This window comes from Phyllostomus discolor, chromosome X (assembly GCF_004126475.2).
Source record: "Phyllostomus discolor isolate MPI-MPIP mPhyDis1 chromosome X, mPhyDis1.pri.v3, whole genome shotgun sequence".
Classification (NCBI taxonomy): Eukaryota; Metazoa; Chordata; class Mammalia; order Chiroptera; family Phyllostomidae; genus Phyllostomus; species Phyllostomus discolor.
This window is the reverse complement of record NC_050198.1, coordinates 97,375,643-97,397,366: the sequence shown is the minus strand read 5'-3', so window position 1 is coordinate 97,397,366 and position 21,724 is coordinate 97,375,643. Positions and strand designations below refer to the sequence as shown.

Sequence of the window (21,724 nt, the reverse complement as noted above, 5' to 3'; positions counted from 1 at the left end):
GCTTGGGCACCACTGGTTCGGAATTCACTCAAATTATACAAATTGTGCCTGATGGACAAGGTTTATAAACAGTGTCTACTCCTGAAATGGATTCTGACCAAGAGATGACATGATTGGTACTTTCGAGAAACTGCCCCAGGGTAACTTCAGAGTGGTGGATTCAAACACCGCCAAGGCGAGATGGTTCACTATCTTACCTGTGGTCTCAATGACATTGATGCACTTTCTAACGAACTTGAAGCCCACTTCATTCAGCTCCACTGTTTCAAGCAAAGGAAAGCAGAGTTAGATCCTGCTGCAATGAGCTTCACCAACCAAGCATTCAACCACCATGCTAAGAGACTGCAGTCCGAGAACAGGGGGTTTGTTTGGTCATGTCCAACCACCGCTAAACGAAAAGGTCCTTTTCTTGGGTCAGGGGAAAGGTATTTTTACTCTGTGTAACACAGAGTGCTCTTAGTTAGCCCTATGCATTGTTTCTGCTTTAGGCACGAGCAACATCAAATGTGAAATGTGAGGCTGGATATGCACAGAACTTCTATCATGTGTGAAGAACAAGAAGGATATAATGTGTTTCTCTTTATTAGTCTAGCTTCTCCCACCATAAGCTAAGAGAGACTTCCTTAGTTCAATCAATAGATTCATTTTAAAAAAATACCGTATTTTTCAGACTATAAGACTCACCCCCCCAATTTGGGAGAAATAATGTTTGTTAATGCTGCTGTTGAGTTCTGTTTACATTTACATTGGTGAAATATTATGTTATTTATGTTATTAAATATTTTACCACATTGTTTGGCTTCAAAAAATTTTCCCGTTTTCCTCCTCTAAAACCTAGGTGCATTTTATGGTTCGAAAAATACGGAGGTGTGAGTTTCATTCCACACCGCGGTGTCCGTAAACACACTTGCATCAATATCACATATCATCGATGACAGCATTCACTATGATTAAGACAGCTGGCAGTTTCTAATGTCAGTAGATCAGAAATTTGACTCACTTTCTTCCTGTTTCGTTATGGGGCTGTGGTAGATCTGCAAAAGAAGAGAAACAGATAATGTTAAATCAAAACCATTAATGACTCAAAGGCTTTAACAAGAAGGAAAAGTGGGCTCAATAGAATCATCTCTGCCTAGGTCCCTAAGAAACAGTTGAAATAACAATCTCTGAAGATTACAATGGATTTCAAACTGCTTGCTACCACCGAAGTTATAGCCCTCTTAGATATTTACTTAGGGAAAGCTCAGAGACTTTTTCCAATGGAGCAAGAGAGTACGAGAGAAAGAAAGTGGATTTTTTCATGCATACCTGGGTAATGGGCATTGATGGTGAAATTTATGTGTTCCAAACCAACCTCCCATACCCCAAAGGCTAATTAATAACTGTTTCTCTGAGGAATGGCAATTATCCTTCTGGAAGAGATCCATGCACTGACCAAGATTTGAATCATTTTGAAGTCCACATTGTGATAGCTATGGAGAGACCAAAGACCAGATCCTTGGCTCTTCAAGTCTAGTCCCAGTTCCGCCTCTACCTCATTATAAAATCTAGGGCTTGTTATTTTCATTTTCTAGACTTCAAAATTCCTATTTCTAAGATGATCTGGATCGGGATACATGTTCCATCAAGTCCCGATCTTCGTCAACACTTGAAAAGCGAAGGCACGCATAATGTGTGTAAGATGAATAGGTTGGGGTGTTAAGTACAGGAGCAACGACATTAGCACTCTGAGGCTGCAAGAAATAAGCCCTCGACACGCCATGTTACAGCCTGCTTTAACAAGCTCTCCTTCTAAAAGAAACGTGTGTGCACATAGGTGTAAACATGTGAGTATTTCAGTGAGAGAGGTTTCCATGCTGGTCAGCCCTCACTGCCACTTCAATAAATAAGATATTTGTGATAAGTCTGCCATAATCAAGTTGGTAAGCATCCACATTCAGTGGGCGCATGTTCTGACATCCTTCTGCACACAAAGCCTTCAACATCGTTCAATCTTTAAATCCTGAAGGGAGAGCAAGTTCAGGAGAGGGGATTCAAGAGTCAAATGCCTCGCTGAGCCTCCCAGCACCCGCCCGGAGCAACATCAAAGACATGTAATAGTTAAGCTTCAGATCTCCGGGAGGAGAGGGAGGGGGAACAGGTCCAGGATCACCTTTTGTTGTGGATGGCAGTCCTCACAACATCATTTGTCATTTAAAACTACCTTCTTGGTGGTTATAAATGCAATCTGGGATTTTTGCATTTCCTCTTTGGATTCCAGGTCACCAGAGACACACACAAAGAAAAGCCTGGGATCTATTTCCCCTCCTAGCAAGTTTCGGCCTTGAATAAAGCAAGGAGGGTAGAGTGCATCCAAATACTGCTGAATCTCAGCAGCTTTGCACTCACGCCTCGTTAGAAGCACCTAAAACTAATACATCACATTATGGTTGACAGACCGGCTTTCATTTGATTTGTAAAGCAACCCTGTGAGGTAGGTAGAACAGAGATTATTAAAGCCATTTGACTGCAGGGAAGGAAACCGAGCCTCAGAGAGATGAAATAACTCACTCAAGGTCACACAGCCACTGTGTGGCAGGACCAGGATCCAAATCTAGGTCTCAGGGATTCTAACACTACGAAGCTGATATTATTTTATACGCCACTAGGAGAAAGCTACTGAGAAGACTCTGAAGAAAGGAAGTGGTTTTCAATGGTTTCTGACTGTTCATATTGGTCTTTATAGGATAATCACAGACACTTTTAAAGTATCGCCTGTCCTCCTATGCAACAGCCTCCTAAATAGAGCGGTACATCTTCGGGTCCAGGATAGCAAAGTCATCCCCTTCACTACTGCTAAGATAATAAGCTGGCTTGCGGGTGGAAGAAGGGGCAGCAAAACGATTTTGCATAAAATCTTTAAAAAATGTTTGTTCAGGCCCTGGCTGGCGTAGCTCAGTGGATTGAGCGCGGGCTGCGAACCAAAGTGTCGCAGGTTCGATTCCCAGCCAGGGCACATGCCTGGGTTGCAGGCCACGGCCCCCAGCAACCACACATTGATGTTTCTCTCTCTCCCTCTCTCCCTCTCTCCCTCTCTCCCTCCCTCCCTCCCTCCCTCCCTCCCTCTCTCCCTCTCTCCCTCTCTCTCTCTCCCTCTCTCTCTCTCTCTCTCTCTCTCTCTCTCTCTCTCTCTCTCTCTCTCCCCCTCCCTTCCCTCTCTAAAAATAAATAAATAAAATCTTTTAAAAAAATGCTTGTTCACAGTCATGCCAATTATTTTCAGTCCTTCTGTATGAACACATGTTAATTGTATAAACTGAGAAGAGGCTTAGTTTTCTTTAAGGAGGTCTTGTCGGCACAGCTGCATAATCTGAAACTGGAGAAAGATGCTCCGAGCTCTGGATTCTAGGCCCAGCTTCCATGTCTTCTGTGAGGCTGCAGCTAGAGAAGGCCTCACCCTGTCTGGAACTCAAGTTGCCTTACTTGTTAAACACAAGATGGTGAATCAATAAAACTGTTTCTAGCTCTAACAATTGTGAACCAGATGTTGCTGTTGTTACCCTTTAACCACTACACCCTTTAACTGTGCTAAACCTACTTATACCACTAGAGGGCACTCATACACCAGGCTATGCTGCAGAGCATCCCCAGTGTGAGGTAACTTACAGGCTCTTTCCCATCCATGGCCTCCATCCACAGCCTTCTGTTAGCTTCTGAAAGGGCTTGCAGCGTGATGGTTCCTGGCCTAGGGGGAAAAAACAAGAAGCTTAAAGCAGAAAACTCACCTGAGAGAATGGAGTCTTGTGATCTCAAGTCCCTCACTGAGGAGGCACAGGCACACAGAAACTCCAATTTTTCAAAATCTCTTTTACTCAGAAAAACAGCAGAACCTGTACAGAATAGTAACTTTGGGAACCCGGAGGGAGGTGGTATCTTGGCAGCCTCATGCTAGGGTTGGGCATGGAAATAGGAAGGCAGATGCCAAGATGCCTTACTATACTGTACACTGAAACTGGCCCTATACTGCTGGAACCCAACTGAGGCTCCCCCTGCCTCTCTCAGAAGCCAGCCATTGGGGCTAGGCTCTAAGGCTGAGCGTGCTGGCCACAGACACATTCATCTTCAGGAGAATGGCTTTGCTACTCCCACCACCTAGGATATTGCGGAGCATGTCCAGATGGTAAGAACTCAACACCATGCTCGGCCCCCAGGGACAAGGACAAGGCCTTTTGGCTTAGTTACACAATCCTGTAACTAGTAACAACTAAGAGTTATTAAATACCCACTAGGTACCAGGTTCTGTTCTACGTACTTTATAGGTATTAATTTATTTAATCTCCCCAGGAAGCCTATAAAGCAGATACCATGGATTTTAAGAATCCTATTTGACAGAATGGGTGAGTGAGGAATAAGAGGTTACTCGCCCGACTTCCCATAGCAGGTAAGTAGAGTGGACAAGGATTTGAACTTAGTAGCTCTGGCCTGACAGCCATGTTCTTTCTTAACCACTATACTCTAAGGCCTCTCCTGCATGGCAGAGGGCCTCAACCCAAATTTTATTCTATTTTACTATATTTTGCCACATATAATGCGCACCCATGTTTTTGGCCCAAACTTTCAGAGGGGAAAATCTTTCATTTTAACTTTTTAATTTGATTATTTATTTATTTATATTTAGAGACGAAACCAATTATCATATTCCAGGGTATTATTTTGCAAACGGATGTTATTACTGCTTTCTAGAGTTACACTTGTAACACATAAGTATAAGTAAAAGAATTAAAAACATTTCTATAGATATGGAATTAGTACTACCCATAAATAATGCACATCCTTATTTTTCCTTCAAAAATTTGGGCAAAAGTGTGCACATTATACATGGTGAAATATGGTACTTGCAGGCTACCTATATCCAGAGATATCCCAAGTTAGTATACTATGTATTATCTTTTTAGACCTTCCAAAACCAAACTGAAAATGTGGGACTACCCATATTATTGCAAGCATGAAGCCTCCTTGCACTCTCTGCCTCACTGGGCCTTTATGAGAAGCCTGCTCTTACTACTTCTATAAGATGAGGTCTCTCAGAGTCGTGAAATGATAAGAACAATAATAATATGAGAACTTGCAAAAGTCATTGGGCCTCTCTGGGCCTGTTTCATTACCCATAAGGCTGCTGGAAGATAAGCTGGAAGTCCTTTTCAGTTCTGATATCATGGGATTCCTGTTCCACCTGCCCTTCCAGCTCTTACTTCATTAAACTACTCCTTAAAAAAGCTCCCCAAATTATCTTTAATCGACAATCCACTGAAAACCATGACTTGGCTTTGTACACTACATTTTTTCACTACATTCTTGGTATCTGTCTTCCTATTTCCTTGCCCAACCCTAGGACACCTTTCAAGTTTACCTTTCTCTTAGAAACACGCAACCTTTGAGATATATCTTCCGGGGCTAGAAAGTCTAAAAATCTTTGTAAAGGCACCTATGCAGCTGAAGACCAAAGCCAAAAGGAAGGTGAGCCAGCAAATGGACAACAGACAGAAAAGCAGAAACTGAGGACCAGACATGACATTAAAACCATTCTGGAACTCAGCTTCCCTATGTGGGAAATCAAAAGGCCGATGTGTGTCTTTGTCAGGCTTACAGAGAAGCTGAAAGGATAAATAAGTGACTCTTCGCTATATATTTGGAGATTCCTAAGTGCTACAGAAAGTCAAATTCAAAGAACACTATTGTTAACAACAGGATGACAAAGTAGAAAGAGCACTGACTTCTAGTCCTGAGTCTGCTATTAGGACCTTAGACAAATCCTTGGCCCTCCCTGAGTTCTCAGCCACCCACCTGGAACAAAAAGGCACAGACAGTGTATTTGCAGGAGAATGTACTAATTCTGAGTGCGAGCTTCAGAGAAGAATGCCTGGATTTACATACTGGCTCTACCACTTTCTAGCAGTGTAATCTGAGATGCTTAACTTCTCTCTAGTCTCCGGGTCTTTCTTTGTAAAATTGGGATAAAAGTACCCCCTACCTTAGGAGACTGCAGTGAGACTAAAGGAAATGATCGCTTAAAGGGCTGAGAACAGTGCTTGGCACACAGGAAGCATTCAGCAAACATCAGCAGTTGTGCTGCTGCTACTAACTGCTGCTACTATTATTATTATTATTGCCATTCAAACTCGGATGGGCTACGAGCCTGTGGCCTCAAACACTGGTAGAAACACTAATATAAAAGTTATTCTGTATTTTTGAAATACAAAAAAAAAAAGACTCGAACGAGTACAGGTACCTGATGCCCGCGGGGAAGCGCGGCTCTGTTCCTTCTATCAGAATGAATGACTCACCAGGAAAACAAAGGTCATAGCCCTCAGAAAATGCCACGTGTGCGGAGGTGCCTCAGCACCTGCTCAAGGTTATGTTGATCCTGTTTCACAGTATATGTATTTAGTTTATAATAGGCAACGGAATACAACTGAAAAGAACATGGGCTTTGGAGACCTAGAGACCAAGGTCTGACCTCAGCCTTGCTGCTATATGACCTTGATGTGGCAAGTCAGCTAAACGTATTCGAGTCTCCGTGACAGTGCCTGGAAAACAAGGGCAAGGATTAAGTGAGGGCGTGTGTTTTAAAGTGCCCAATGGGTGATGACTAAAATCACAGACACATCAAAACTTGAACTCCTCGGTTCTAGACTCAGAAATCCTCAGCACTCCGGGGTAGAAAAAAAATAGATTCAAAAAGGAACACCAAATGTATTCTCTACCATGAGCCATGCACACCACTAGGTACATGATACATAAACACAAATTGGTCTCAGCTTCTAGCCAAATGACCTGCAAATGTTTTGATTCTATAGGAATACTGTTTGCAAATGGCTCGCAAATTTAGGTCGAAAAGGTAGTAAGAATGAAAGTAAAGGCAGAAAATTTTAATTTCTTGTAAGCACCTTCATGCTGCAAAGCCAGTGACAGGTGGCAAACACGAGGCCCGTGGGCCAAACCTAGCCCTCCACCTTGTTCTATCCGGCCCAGCACCTGGTTTCTGCCAGGCAGCAGTGCCAAGCTCTCGCTTAACAGTTAAGGAGCAGTTACATGCATACAGTCCTAAAGTTACACTCAGCCCTTTGAAGGCAACCGCGAGGCCGATGTGGCCCCCGGTGACAATGAGTTTTGACACCTGTGCTGAGTAAAGGTCCATGAAAGGAAAATCATCTTGAATTAGAAACATCCATTTTTAACAGCAAAAGAAAATCATATAGATTCATGAACAGAAATTTAAAATGGGGGAACTGGCCAGTAGTTATTTATTCCCAGACCGATAATTTTAAAAGCCCTCACCTCTTAGATTAATATTTATGATTGTAGTCACTCACTGATAGTTTTGTTCATATAACATTGTAATTCAACATTCAAGTTTTTTTCTAGGACTTGGATCATTTTGTTAAATTCTATTCTATTACTCAGTACCTAATACATAGAAACAACAGACCGAAATAAAATATAGGAACACATTCACTGAATTTTGGATCAACCTCCCACCTACATAACATGTCTTTAGCCAAAGTACTGCAAATGCTCTCATTTTAAAATTTAAAAGCTCAATTCTCCTCTGATAGCATTTCCTCAAGTCAGAAAACAAACAAAAAAAGGCACTGGAGAGAAAAAGAAAAAGCAACCAACTTCAAAGTGTGTAAGCCTTGGCTGAAATCAGGAAGTTCATAATCAAACTACTTCCACTTACATAACATCTGCAAACTAGGGAAAGTCTGTATGATGTTTGCTTGTACCAAGTCGTGGGGCAGGAGGGAGACTCCCCAGTACCACTACAACCCTCTGTCTCATCTATCTCCTTTTAAAAATGTGTTCCAGGTCACTTGTTCCTATCTGTTACATTTGTAACATCATCAAATGCTGACCTTTTGCATGTTTGATAGCAAGTTAAATCCTAGGGACGACTTTTCTTGTCTAGAACAGATGACACAAAGCTGACTGAAGCTTATACAGAGACAACCAGCTGTGGGCCAGGTCACAGGGATCCCCATGAAGGGTCACCAGAAGAGCCCAGATGACGATGTCATGAATAGATGTGCTCAATTTCCCGAACAGGAGGTGACGGGGGAAAAGACCTACCCAGGCTCAGCACCTGGCACACGGGGACACAGCCAATCCACACCAGCACAGCTTACCTTTCATTAGTTTCTATATCAAAACAGAACCTCTTGTCAATTGACTCCGTCTTCCTTCTCACGCAGTACTTCAGGGTTAAGTCCAAAGGCCCCTGATGGAAGAGAAGGATTAATAGTCCATTTGAAAATGTGCACAAAAGCTTCTTCTGCCTCTGGCAGTGTCCTTAGTGTCACTTGGAAGGCACCTGTGCACCTGTCCACCTGTCGTGGCAGCAGGGACAATGTGTAGCCTCACTGAGAACCTTTGTCACTTCAAACGATAGTGGCAGCAAGATGGCAGATGGTTTCTCCCTACTCCAAAAATCAATGAATGGCTGAGACGAAGAGAAAATTATATGCAGGGTAGGCCATCACTCATTTCCAAATGGGGCAGATTAAACAGGAACCTCACTGCACATCATGTAGGGAGGGTGCAGGAGAAATAGGCTGCTCAAGTCACATTAAGGGTGCAGAATAAGTATTTTACTGGATGTCTAGGTAGGGAGATTGCAATGGGTAAGCGGCTTTCTGTAACCCTCCTTCCATTTAAGTGGCTGATGGAGGAGGGGAGACAAACATTTCTCCTCCCTACCTCCAGACTCTTGAGAGTGGCAGGGATTGCAAAAGCATCCTCTCCAAAGACAGGGCAGGAGTAGGGAAAACAAGACAATGTGGAATTAGCCAAGGCGTCATCTGGTATTTGATATGTGCACGACAGTTTGTTCCACCTTAGTCTTGTAGGTACTTCATAAGGCCATTGAAATTCCCTTTGTCCAGATGAAAATTCTCCAGTCCCACATTGTTCAGTTTCCCTCTAGTGTCTCAACACAGACAACGTAGTACAGGTAAGAGAAGTAACATTTATTGATTGATTACCTAGTAGGTAACACATATTACACAAGGTATTTAGTCTAGAAAGTTTAGCAACTTTCTTTGTAATGACCCTTGGAGGAAGCTCAGAGAGGTAAGATGGCTTACCCACAGTCACCCAAGTTGGTATCGTGGAAATGGCAATCAACTAGGCAGCTTAAACCCAGGGTCTTGTCTCAGTTATGCCATTCGCAAGCTATTTACCCAGGGTTAAGTCATTTTCACTTAACTTCACAGACTATTAAATGGGAATAATACTACCCACCTTGCTGTCTCCAATTCAGAAACACCACCCAAGCACCAGGTCTATGGCTAAGCAGTGCACCACCTACACTGGCCTATACTCTCAATACTTTCCTTCCACTGGCTATTCCACCCACAAAAGCCTATCCCCGTGCTGCTGCTGCACCAGAAAACCTCAGCTCTAAATGCATCTTTCAATCTGCCTTCTCTGCCCCAACATTTAGAACATCAAGCAGGGGCAGTCACTCAAGATGAGGGTGATGAACGACAGCATCATGGACTCACCTTCCCTCTTTAAATGCACAACTTCCTCCCGTGCGGTGGCATCACAGCTCAGGGGCCTAGGCCTTGCCATCCACTCCAGGTTCACCTCCAGCCACCCCGATCAGTATAAAACTACTCTTACTTCACACATCCATCATGTGCCTTCATGACTCCATAACTCTGCATATGCTATTTCCTCCACCTGAAATGGCTATCTCTGCTCTTTGTCTGGCTCAACTCTTACTCGTTCCACAAACTGCAGCTTCACTTCAATTTCCTCCAAAGCCCTTCCCCAATCCCATACATTGCCCACTATGTGTTTTCCACATTATCTGAAAGCCTTGTTTCCACGGCTGATCTCCCTACTTGACTGAGAACTCCCCAAGAACACGGGCAGTGTGTTACTCACCTTTATATCTCTAGTACCCACTACAAAATTAGTGCTCGATAAATGTTTGTGGACTACATTATCATCCTTGCCAGTTCTCTAAGAAGGAAGATGACATTGGGCAGCAAGTCATTTCTTCCAGATCAAAAAGCTAGCAGGCCACAGAGCTAGGATCTAAAAGCAGTTCTTGAGACTCAGGAGGTGGCCCTGTTTCCTCTTACATAGCCACCTGACAGGAAAGGGATGAGAATCTTCTAGATCGGTGTTGGGAAAGGCAATCTGTAAAGTGAGCAGCAGCACACAAATGGAAGTCGACCATGCCGAACTAGTAAGGAACACAGGTGGCTACCATAGTCAGAAAGAGTGTAAATTCCTCCATCTTCAAATCCAGCTAAGCATCTGTCACAGTGCCGCTGAGGGAGCAAATGAGACACATGACAGAAAGTATTTACCTCGGTCCCTGGCATATCACAGACATTCACTCCACGGTGGCTTTCTACAATACTATCACCATCCTCATTGACTTATAGCATTTGCCTTTCTAGAACACAAACTGGTAATAGGAAGTGAGTCAGAGAACTAACAAGAAGTCATTTCCAAGTCCAATTGAGAGAAATTCAAGTGATTACTGCCACCTCCGCTTCCTTCTAAATGGAGAAGCGCGTTCCTCTTCTCATTTTGTAAGGAATCCCAGGGCCAAACTGCTGAGGCTGCAGCACGATGGCAGTTTTGCAAGCAGCCACTCAATGAAAAGGGAAGAGAGGAAGAAAAACTCAAAGGAGGACTGGCTCTTTTCTGCCAGGAGGATGTGAAAGTGGCATCTGCGGCCTCTGTGTTGAGCTTTACAGCAGGCACCTCTGAGCAGGGGAGACAGGGCCCAAATGAACTTACTGTCTAAGAGAGGAACTTTCAGGTCCAGCATCTGGGAAGTGATGCGTGTATAAAAAGAAAAGGAAGGGCCTGCAGGTCAGTGTTGCTTATAAACCCTTGCCGGCCAGACACAACGGCTCAGTTTGCACAGAAAGGGAACGAGTTCTGTGCTGCAGCACAAGCGGAATTTTACAGAATCACATCGAAAGGTGCTTTGGCAATCAACAGACTGGAAACCAAGGAGAGTTTCAGGGTCATGGATGACTAACTGGGCCACTGAGAGTCATGAACGAAGGTCGTGGAAACCCTATCTGCTACACTTCGTTGGACCGGCATCCCATCTCCAGTCCACATCCAAGGCAGCGAAACAAACAGGTGGTTAAAGACCCCCCAAAAGCAGTTTTCAGCAGCCTGCCACTAAATCCCACTCCCCTCTCATTTTCTGTGAACAAGCCCCACAAGAGAGATCTGCCACGGAATTAAAATCCTTAAATATCACAACTAAGACCCTGTCTGACAGCCAGTTTCAAAGGACTCGCTGAACTACTTTAGAACCATAATAGTCTATCAGCTTTGATCTTAAGAAAGACTTGAGTGTGAGTGTGTGTGAGTGTGTGTTTATTCCCAAAACTCGTACAAAGACAAGCACAAGTGAGATGACAGAATACATGTTTTGGCTGCATGGTGTAACATAACAACATAACGTAACATAGCAGGTTCTTCCAGGTGAATAAACTACATTCTCAGTGTATTAAACCCATCTTGTCACTTTGGGGTGGGGGCGGGGTTTGGAGGGCACAAGAAGATGCATCAACTGCTTACAGATATTTGAATATTACACAGACTGCATAGTATAGGTTATTTGAACCTTAGGCAACAGACTAACTCTTTTTAAAAAGATTTTAGCTAAATATTTTAAAGATTTTATTTATTTATTTTTAGAGTGGGAAGTGGGAGAGAGGGAGAGAGATAGAGGGAAACATCAATGTGTGGTTGCTGGGGGTTATGGCCTGCAACCCAGGCATGTGCCCTGAGTGGGAACTGAACCTTCGATGCCTGGTTCACAGCCTGCGCTCAATCCACTGAGCTACGCCAGCCAGGGCAAAGGTTTATATTTTAAACACTTGCTATTTAAAGAAATCCCACAGTACAGCCTTCTTAAAAGCAAGTCATACTCTCCATGCACAATTCACCCATAGTTTTGCAAATTTTCTTTGTACAATGTGACAGGCAGTTGTGATAATTTAATAAATGGTATGAAAGGGTCCAGGCACTTTCAGAAGGCCTGACATAATTAACAGAGATCTTTCACTCAACTGAGAAGTATCAGTCCCAGTGCAAACTTAGGCCAAGGAGAACAAATGAAGTCATGGCTTTACGAGACAGTGATGGATTTATTCTTCGGCACTATTTCAACATACACTCTTTTCTGAGATGCGGTCACAGACAGATGCATTGCAAAAAAAATGTGGCACATGAAAGAACTGACCTGCTTAGCACCTGGCTTCTGTTCCATTGGTGTCATGGTGAGTGTTTTGGTCTCTTTCTCATACTGGCAGTAGTATTTCACCCAGGATATTCCCAAAGCCCCTATAAAGACAGGCAAAAGTGAGCTGACAAATTAATTTCAGCATTGCATGGTCGGTCTGCCCCTAAGAGGGAAGCTGCATACAGCTTGCTCTTCAGGGTTATGCTCCAGACCCAGCCTTCCCCTTCCCCTGAGCTCCAGGCCTGCACTGCTACCTGCCCATTGCACATAAGGAGGTCCGAACCCTCATCCACTGCTTCCCACATCTGCTCTGCCTTGCTCTGAACCACTCACCTTGCCACGTTCCCTATGAGTGCTGAGTGCTACCACTGCACATCTTATCGTATGAGCTTGGCACCTATAATTTTCTGCTCCTACTTCCCTGTTATGTGCCCCGTTTGACTGCTGCTTGGGTTCTGCCCATTCTCTCCCCTAAATGTCTCTCCCTCAGCTGTCTCCTCCGCTCCATCTCTTTTAGAACTCGCGTAGTTCAGCACCCTATTGCTGACCTATATTTTTCATACTTTATAGGACATTTAAAGCAAAACAAAAATTGACTATTTCTCCAATGAATTATTTCCATTACCTGCTCTCTCGTTGCCCCCATCTCCCATCACTCCTTTTTAATCCACTCTCCACTCTTTTGCTAGAGGAATATTTTTAACTATATTTCTATGCCATCCCTCTCATCAGAACCCACCCATGGCTTTTCCAGTCTCTCCAAACACCTCAGATTGGCTCACAAGACCCTTCATAATAAGATCGTATTTACCTTTCAACTTTGTCTTCTGCAAACCTTACCTCTATGTTCTTGTCTCACTGAATTGCTTTCAATTCCCAAATTAATAGGTGATCATATAATTTCTCATCCATATTTAAGACATATTTAAGAGTGAATAGGGCACTACTGATAATTATATCAGGGCAGTGGATATAAACCAGGACTATTGTTGGCAAACCAAGACCCTACAAATAAAGTATATCCTCACATGCCTCTGTGTGCAGTGGTGTACACCTGTAATTTTCTTTCCCTTTTTCTTTACCCGTCAGGATCCCACTCATAATACAAGTTCCAGTTTGAACACCACTTTCTCAATGAAGGCCTTATATATATGCCCTTATATATAAGCCCAACATATTTCATTATAATTATTGATATACTTTTCTGTCTTCCTCATCACACTGTGTATGTACTTCCTGAGGGCAAAAACGAAGGTTGATTCACTTTTTTGTATGCCTAAAGCACTCAATACTGTCCGGGGGAAAAAAAAAGGATGCTCAGTAAGCATACATTCAACAGAGTAGCAACTCCGTATCCATTTGACAAATTAGAAAAATGAGGCATAGAAGGATCACATAGCTAACTGCTATTAGAGCCAAGATTTTAAATGTATCAGTCTGTACCTCTTTCATAACACAACAGTGGTTCTCACAGCTGGGGAGAGATGCTGCTAAACATCCTATAATGCACAGGATGCCCCCCCCCGCCCCCGCAGAACCAAGAACTGCTCAGCCCAAAATGTCAATAGTGCTGAGATTGAGAAATCCTGCAATGAGGAGTTGAAGTGATGAACCTGACAAACAGAACACATCTCTGAAAACCATCAAAATCCATTGCTCTAAGGGAGGAAAAGCAAAATAATATCACTGCCACAGTATCATGTTTTGCAGATTGCTATGTTTTTTTGCCACTGGTAACCTCTGGGTAGCCTTTTTGGCCGACTCTCCAGATAGAATCATTCTTGGCAGGGAATGCAATTACAGGCTTTCGGGGCCTTGGGTCATAGTTCATTACACAAATCAAATAGCACACACAGGTCAGCCTAATGTAATTTAGGAAGCAGGAAAGCCTGAGTCATCTGCAGTATTTGGTGACTGCAGAAGTTAACGCATTTTCCTTACTTATGAATGGACAGCTATCTTGCCCACTGAAATCACAGTGGCTATTTCATGCATTAAGAGCCACCACGTAGTCCTAAGGCTGTGAAACGTACAGAGTACAGTGGGAGAAGCATAGGTTTTGACATTTTTCAGACCTAAGTTTACTCTTAGGCCTGTTCCTTGATAGTTGGGTGACTTCCCAGTGGCCTCGTGGGTACAATGGGTATGATAAAGTGGTTTCAAAGATTAAAGGACCTGGTGTATTTCAAGTAGTCAGCACCATGCCTAGCACATAGTGTATATATATAATAAATACTGTTTTTCTGCCTCCTATCTCCTACCTCCCTTCTTCCCCAGTCAAAGGATTAAATGATTAACAGTCCCCATTTGGAATCTCAGAGAAAACCTGACGTCATCACCCCACAGCCTTCATTAGACAAATCCTCAACTTCTTCCTCCAGTTGCACCATCCTTTTTATGTTTTTCACTATTCCCAGGCTGCTCTCCAAAAGAGGTGCAGCTGTCAGGGGTCTGTGATCATTATCGCTGCCTGGGGCTTGGGAAGGCCAAGAGGCGGTAGGTGCCAGCCCACTGAAACCCAGCGGGTATCCCCATATTCCCACTCACATTTCTCTTGAGTATAGAGATAGCCTTCAATGGTTGGCTGTCCTGGAAGTTTGCATGTCTGGGGAGCCTCTTTCATCCTTTTCTTAAGTTCTTCCATCTCTTCTCGGGTACTAGAGAAATGGTTTCTTGTCTGCCAAGACACGATCATCAAAATCATTACCGTCATCACCAGCATCATGAATAAATGATTTCTGGCCAGACGCCCAGAGTTTTCTTGGCTTTCGTCAGGTGTTACAACACAGCAAAAGCAAGTGCTGAATGCCACACAGAGTACAAAACCATTATATGGAGTGTAACAGTACTAAAGACTAAAAGCAAAACAAACATAGATGGCGATCTACCCATAAAACCACATTTGGGAGACTTTTTTCTAACAGGCATCACATAAGACTCCAATAAATAAGGACTCTTACAATTCTGAGCCTGAGACTGACCGCTGCTTCACCCAAAGAAAGGCGATTCCCGAGGAAAATATTATCATGGCAACAACATCTAAGTTCTGCCTCAAGTAAAGTTACTGCCTACTTGACTCCGAATTAAATTCTGGCCATTAGGATAAAATATGGAGGGTACTGTCTTTGAAGACAAGGGAACAGAAATCTTCTGTTTTCATAATCATGAATAACAAAAGCTAATGGTAAGAAGTAATATTTTAAAAATACACAACTAAAGCACAAGGGCAAAACGCAGCTTAAAATATGGGTATGCAAATCATTTAGAGCCCTGGCTGGTGCGGCTCAGTGGACTGAGTACCGGCCTATGAACCAAAGGGTCACTGGTTCGATTCCCAGTCAGGGCACATGCCTGGGTTGCGGGCCAGGTCCCCAGTTGTAACCACACACTGGTGTGTCTTTCCCTCTCTTTCTCCCTCCCTTCTCTTCTCTCTAAAAATAAATAAATAAAATAAAATCTTAAAAAATACAGTGCCTGGCACAGAGTACATGTTCACTATATCTATACACATTCATTACATGTGAGTTAAATAAATAACAAAATATATATGTGACAAGAATGGGAAAGTTGTGCTTATGCCCATCTGTAAGGACTGCTACCATGGGAGAGAAGGTGGAATAAACCTTTAAAGTTAACTTAGTTAACTCTAACAATAAGTAATGAAAAAAAGGAAGAGAGGGGAAAATGCGTGTTCAGGGTAATAAAATCCACAATGAAAGCATCATGACTGACAAGCAGGGAATTAGCAAAAAAACCTGTGCTTCAACAAGTCCATAGCTGGGTTCTGATATGGGAGCGATGCAGCAACTCAGCAACACCTCATAGACATTGGACAGAGGCATCAGTGGATGGAAGCCTGGGCTGGAACAACAATCAGCCCCAAAGACAGAGAAGAGCTAAGGACAGTACACTGCAATATTTGTGATCCACACTATTGTGTCCTGAAAAATCGGCTGGGCTGCAGAAACCTAGAATTCCAAGGTCAAGGTCATCAGGGCTTAAATCCAATTGGAATGCAGAGACAGATGGAACAAAAACCCTTAGGCAACTTACATTCTGCAAACTGAGCTGGAGTTTTTGTTTGTAGGGGAGGAAATCCTGTGTGAGCTCCACAGTCAGGTTGTTGGAAATGAAGAGGCTGTGGAGAAAGGCCAAGACCTAGGGAAAACATGTGAAAATAACTTGATCACTGGCACCTTCTCCTTGATCAGATAAGGAAAACGGAAGCACAGAAAAGAAACTCCACACAGCGTTTAGCTAGTGTGGTGTTAAAAGCAGTCATGCAAACAGAAACATGTCTACACACAGCTATTCTCTTACTGGGTTAAACATGGACACTGAACTCAGTTCCAGAAAATAAGAACCACTGACAAATGAATTCTTCATTCAGATCCTTTTCAGATAGCACATAAAACCATTCATACTGTGGGCAGTAGGGTGATAAACTGTCTTTTCTCTCTAAATCCTCAGGATAGGCTAGATATTCAATAAATATTTGTTGAATAGATAACTGAATAGATAAATGAATAAGGTAGGAATGTGCATGTTTATGAAGACTGCCATAATGCTAAAGAACCCAAGGAGCTTGAACCCAATTTCAAATTAGAAATGTTTTGTCCTGGCTGGCATAGCTCAGTGGATTGAGTGTGGGCTGCGAACCAAAGCATCGCAGGTTTGATTCACAGTCAGGGCACATGCCTGGGTTGTAGGCCACGGCCCCCAGCAACCGCACATTGATGTTTCTCTCTCTCTCTATCTCTCTCCCTTCCCTCTCTAAAAATAAATAAACAAAATCTTAAAAAAAATGTTTTTAGGGGGTTGCAGAAGACACACAAATGATTAAGAAAACACTGTAAATGTCCAGAATGTTCAACCTCACTAAAAATCAGATGTCCATAAATAAAGACAAAAGCAAATATGACTTTCATCTCTCAAATACAAACATTTTAACAATAATGCTCAATGCTGCCAATAGATAAATATAACAAGTAGTAGTAAAAAATGCTCTATTCTTTTTAGAAAGTAAACAGGCAAGCACACATGAACATGCACACACACCATACACATATAAACACACATGTACATATAAATACAGACTATCATATTTTGCCATGTATAATGCACACTGTTTTGCCCAAATTTTTGATGGGAAAAATAAGGATGCACATTATACATGGGTAGTACTAATTCTCTATCTATAGAAATGTTTTTAATTCTTTTATTTATGCTTATGCATTAAAAGTGTAACTGTAGAAAGCAACAACAATATCTGTATGCATATAGCCTGGGATACGATAATCACTTTTGTTCCTAAATATAAATAAATAAGTAACTGAATTAAAAAATTAAAACAAAAAGATTTTTTTCCTGAGTATGGGCCAAAACTGTGCATGTGCATTATACACGGTGAAATACAGTGCATGTGTATATATACATAAACGTATATACACACACATATGTATGTACGTATAGTATATACTAAACGTATAGTACTATATATAGTACTATACACATGTGTATATATGTGTTATGTATATATGTGTGTGTGTTTATATCTTCCTGTTACTTTCCAAGCTTTCCCATCTCAGGAAATGATAACACCCCCCAATCAATCAATCAAACCAGAATGTAAAGAATCACACCTGATTTCTCTTTCACTCACATCTAAATCCAATGCCTCAGTAATTCCTGTCAGCTTTGCTTCCAAACATACCTCTAGTCCAGCCATTCTTTTCTATTTCCACTGCCACTACCTTAACCTAAACCAATCTCTTCTCTTGCTGAGACCACAGCAATAGCCTCCTATCTGGTTTCCTCACTACCAATGTTGGCCTCTTCCAAGCTATTCTCTAAACAACAAAATCAGCTCAGGTCATATCCTCTTTGACACCCCTCAGAAGTTGTCCACTGCCCTTCAACGACCATCGAAACCCCTTACCATAGCTACAGGCCTGATGCCTTCCTTTCTGACACTATTTGCTGCCACCCCCTTATCTCTCACCATTACCTAAAGGCTCATTCTTTCATTCCTTGATTAGACCATTATTTCCTAAGTTAAGTGCTTCTTTCTGTGCCTGGAATGTTCTTTCCCCATTATTCACATTGCCCCATCTTCGCTTTCTTGAGATCTGAGCTGACACTTTCAAAGGACCTCCCTGACTACTTGATCTAAAGTAGCTGTACTGTTTTGTTCTTTGTTTTAGTGCTTATTGAAACTTACCATTATTGTATTTATGTATATATTGTCCTTCCCTTCTGTCCATCTCATGAGAGAGGAGTATGCATAAAGAGAGAAACTGAGTCTGTCTTGTTCACTATAGGATAACCAGTGTTTAGCATAGTGCCTGGCACATAATAGAAGCACAATAAATGTTTATGGGATGAATGACTAAATGCTTGTTAGGACATATACATATACAGATAAATACAAATGACAGATACATATGAACACAGATGCACATATACTTGTGTGCAATATATACATGTCTATGCACACAGGTGTACATACACCCAAATCTACAAGTTCCTGGATATAATTAGACACAGAAATAAATATAATAGATACACAGAGAATATGGGAATAAAATACCACAATATAAACAGTGAATATCTCTATATAAGGAATTTGCTGTTTGTTTTGTTTTTCCTATAATTTTCTCTAGCTTTTCTGCAACAAGAATACATTCTTTATAATACAAAAAAAGTTGTTAAAATTCAACATAGTGGTCAAATCAAAGCACATCGTATTTTATAAGAAAGTAAGGAGATTTAAGTAAAAAGATTAGAGATAGAAGTAAAAATGGTAAAATGGGTAGTTACTGAGTACAAGAGACATGAGTTCCTAGCACAGCATCTGGTATATGAAGGGTATTTTCAAAAGCTTTATGAAAGCACAAGAGGAAGAAAGGAAGGAGAACAAGGTAAGAAGAAGGGTGACAGGGAAAGCTAGGGAAAGAAAGAAGAAGAGAGGAAAACAGAAAGAGAGAGAGAAATAGAGAGAGGGAGGGAGGGAGGGAGATAGATCATAGCTAGACAGAGAGAACAGGGGAGGAAAGACAGATTCATTATTAAACACTGACTATCACATTCTTTGAGAATCCAATTTTATAATCTAAGTTCTCCACATTTGCCAAATATTCAATAAATATTTTTAGAGCATTAATCAACAGATAGAACTTACTGGCTCCACAATATTGAACTTCTTAGATTCCTGAACTTCCTGGATCTGATAGACATAATCGAGGGAGGACTCGAAAAAAATGTGCCTCTCCTTGTCCACCTGCAGGTCTGCCTGTAGAGGAAGGGTAGGCAGCACATGTCACAAACTGGTGTAGTCATTCATGCAAGTCGGTACTTGTGGAATCAACAGAACGCTACAGCTAGGGAAGAATTTAGGCACCCAGTGGTGATCTTATCCCCTTATTCTACAGATAGGGAACATGAAGCCAAGAGATAAAATGGGACTGATGCAAGACTTCTGGTTTCTGGTCCTACGAGTAAGAAGCTTAGAAGTTATCATGCCCATCCTCACACAAGAAAAAAGCTGAACAAGATGAAAATTAACAACTCTTCTTTGATCCAAAGTCGCAGGGAAAACCAATGCCTCAAAATTGTACAGACCTTTGAGTATGGAGAATCAGGGTACATCAACCAGAGCAGAAGCCTGGTGCTGCAGCCAGTATCAGACTGTAAGAGCTCTCTAGTGAGTCCGAGGTGCTGGCATACATGGATGCTGAGCTTGCACCCTTCCAAAAACACATCCAATGTATCCCTATATTTACAGCAATTCCCCCTGAAAGACAACTGAGAACTAATTGAATAGCTTCCCCACAAGAAACAAGAGAGGAAGGGGTTGGTGCATAGAGAAGGCTGAGGAACCACGGGAGAACTCCGGAAGCTGAGGGAACCCAGTACCAGAGGAACCGGTAATGCCATTGTTTACATCTTCTGGGCATGTGGATGGCAGACAGGAGCTCCATCCAGGTTCTATGGCCAATAGCCTGCAGGGCGCTGCAGCATATCCCTAGCCACCACTTTTGGAGTTAGATCCAACAGAGACAGGAGGCCTGTAGCTTGCATAAAAGGAGCTCCTCCACCCACAGACAGATCCAGCAGGTATGACGTGGTTGTGCTTTGCCCAATGGGATACATATGGGTAAGGGGCTCCCCACCTGGAAAGAGAGCAGAGGTAACAAAACACTGTGGTATCTGGCTGCAGGGCTATCACATCCAGAGAAAGTGCAGAGACAGCGGGGTGCTACTGTGTGCTCATGTGGCACTACCCCTCCTGGAAAGAGTTTGGAGCTGGTCAATGGGCTGTAGTGCCTGGCCACAGGACTGCCCCATCAGAGAAAGTGCAGAGACACGGGAGCACTGCCGCATGCAAACGTCAAATGACTATACTGTCCACCTGCAATTAACGCAACTAACATAATCTTATATGCCAACTGTACTTAAATCTTTCAAAACTAAATAAAATTTAAAAAATCAAAAGCATGGTCCATGAAAGGAAAATTTTATAGGTTGTATTTCATTAAAATTAAAAACTTCTGCTCTGTGAAAAACTTCATTAAAAGACTAAAAAAACAACCATAAATGGGAAGAAAAATCTTTTTAAAACATGTATTGGATACCGGACTGATATCTAAAATATACAGATGCTTCCTAAATATAACAGTAAGAAAATTAACCAATTAAAAGTTGGCAGAAATTTTAAACAGACACCTCAACAAAGATGACCTAGAAATGACAATCATATGGCAGATGTTCCACATCCTATGTCATCAGGTAAATGCAAATTGCAACAGTAATGAGATAATACTACCTACCCATTAGAATGCCTCAAGTAAAATTAAAAATAAGTAAAATAAATGCTGTGATAAGAAAAAAACAGACACCAAATGCTGGCAAGCATATGGTGCAATAGGAGCTCTCATTCCTTGCTGGTAGGAATAACAAAAATTGTACCACTTTCAAAGATATTTTGGCAGTTTGTAACAAAACTAAATATTCTCTTATCATGAAATTCAGCAAATTTACTCTTTGCTATTTTTTCAAATGACTTGAAAAGATATGTACATGAAAACCTGCACACATATGTTTATACAGCAGCTTTATTACTATTTGACACAATTTGGAGGAAGCTAAGACATCCTTCCGTAGAATAGACTCAACTGCTCAGACTCACTCCCTCTGAGCTCCAGGACCAAAGTAGTAGCTTGAAAGGCACCAGTGGCATACTGGGAGAAACTGAAGTGCCTGGCATCAAGGTGAGCAGAGGCCATTGTCCCCTTGCTTAACCCTACCCCCACAGAGCCAGCAGACTGGTGCCATATCTGAGACTCCATCAACCTGGCTAACACTGTTTGGCCCACCTCAGAGATCCCCAGAGACTTCACCCCACCCAACTTACAGGCCCACCCAAGCTGCTTTTCCATATGAATGGCTGGTTTTGGC

General features: G+C 42.2%; 1 protein-coding gene across 6 annotated transcripts in view; it reads right to left on the bottom strand.

Annotated features, from left to right (window-relative positions):
- OPHN1 (oligophrenin 1) overlaps positions 1 to 21,724 on the bottom strand; it is a 261,539-nt gene that overhangs the window by 124,756 nt on the left and 115,059 nt on the right. For all 6 annotated transcript variants that reach the window (XM_036016669.1, XM_028522526.2, XM_036016668.1 and 3 more), the window contains exons 7-14: positions 19,449 to 19,559; positions 16,322 to 16,426; positions 14,816 to 14,945; positions 12,269 to 12,369; positions 8,166 to 8,257; positions 3,646 to 3,724; positions 1,001 to 1,034; positions 198 to 260 (exon numbers count right to left, since the gene is read on the bottom strand). In XM_036016669.1, coding sequence (XP_035872562.1) covers positions 198 to 260; positions 1,001 to 1,034; positions 3,646 to 3,724; positions 8,166 to 8,257; positions 12,269 to 12,369; positions 14,816 to 14,945; positions 16,322 to 16,426; positions 19,449 to 19,559 — 715 coding nt within the window. The remainder of the gene's footprint in view (positions 1 to 197; positions 261 to 1,000; positions 1,035 to 3,645; positions 3,725 to 8,165; positions 8,258 to 12,268; positions 12,370 to 14,815; positions 14,946 to 16,321; positions 16,427 to 19,448; positions 19,560 to 21,724) is intronic.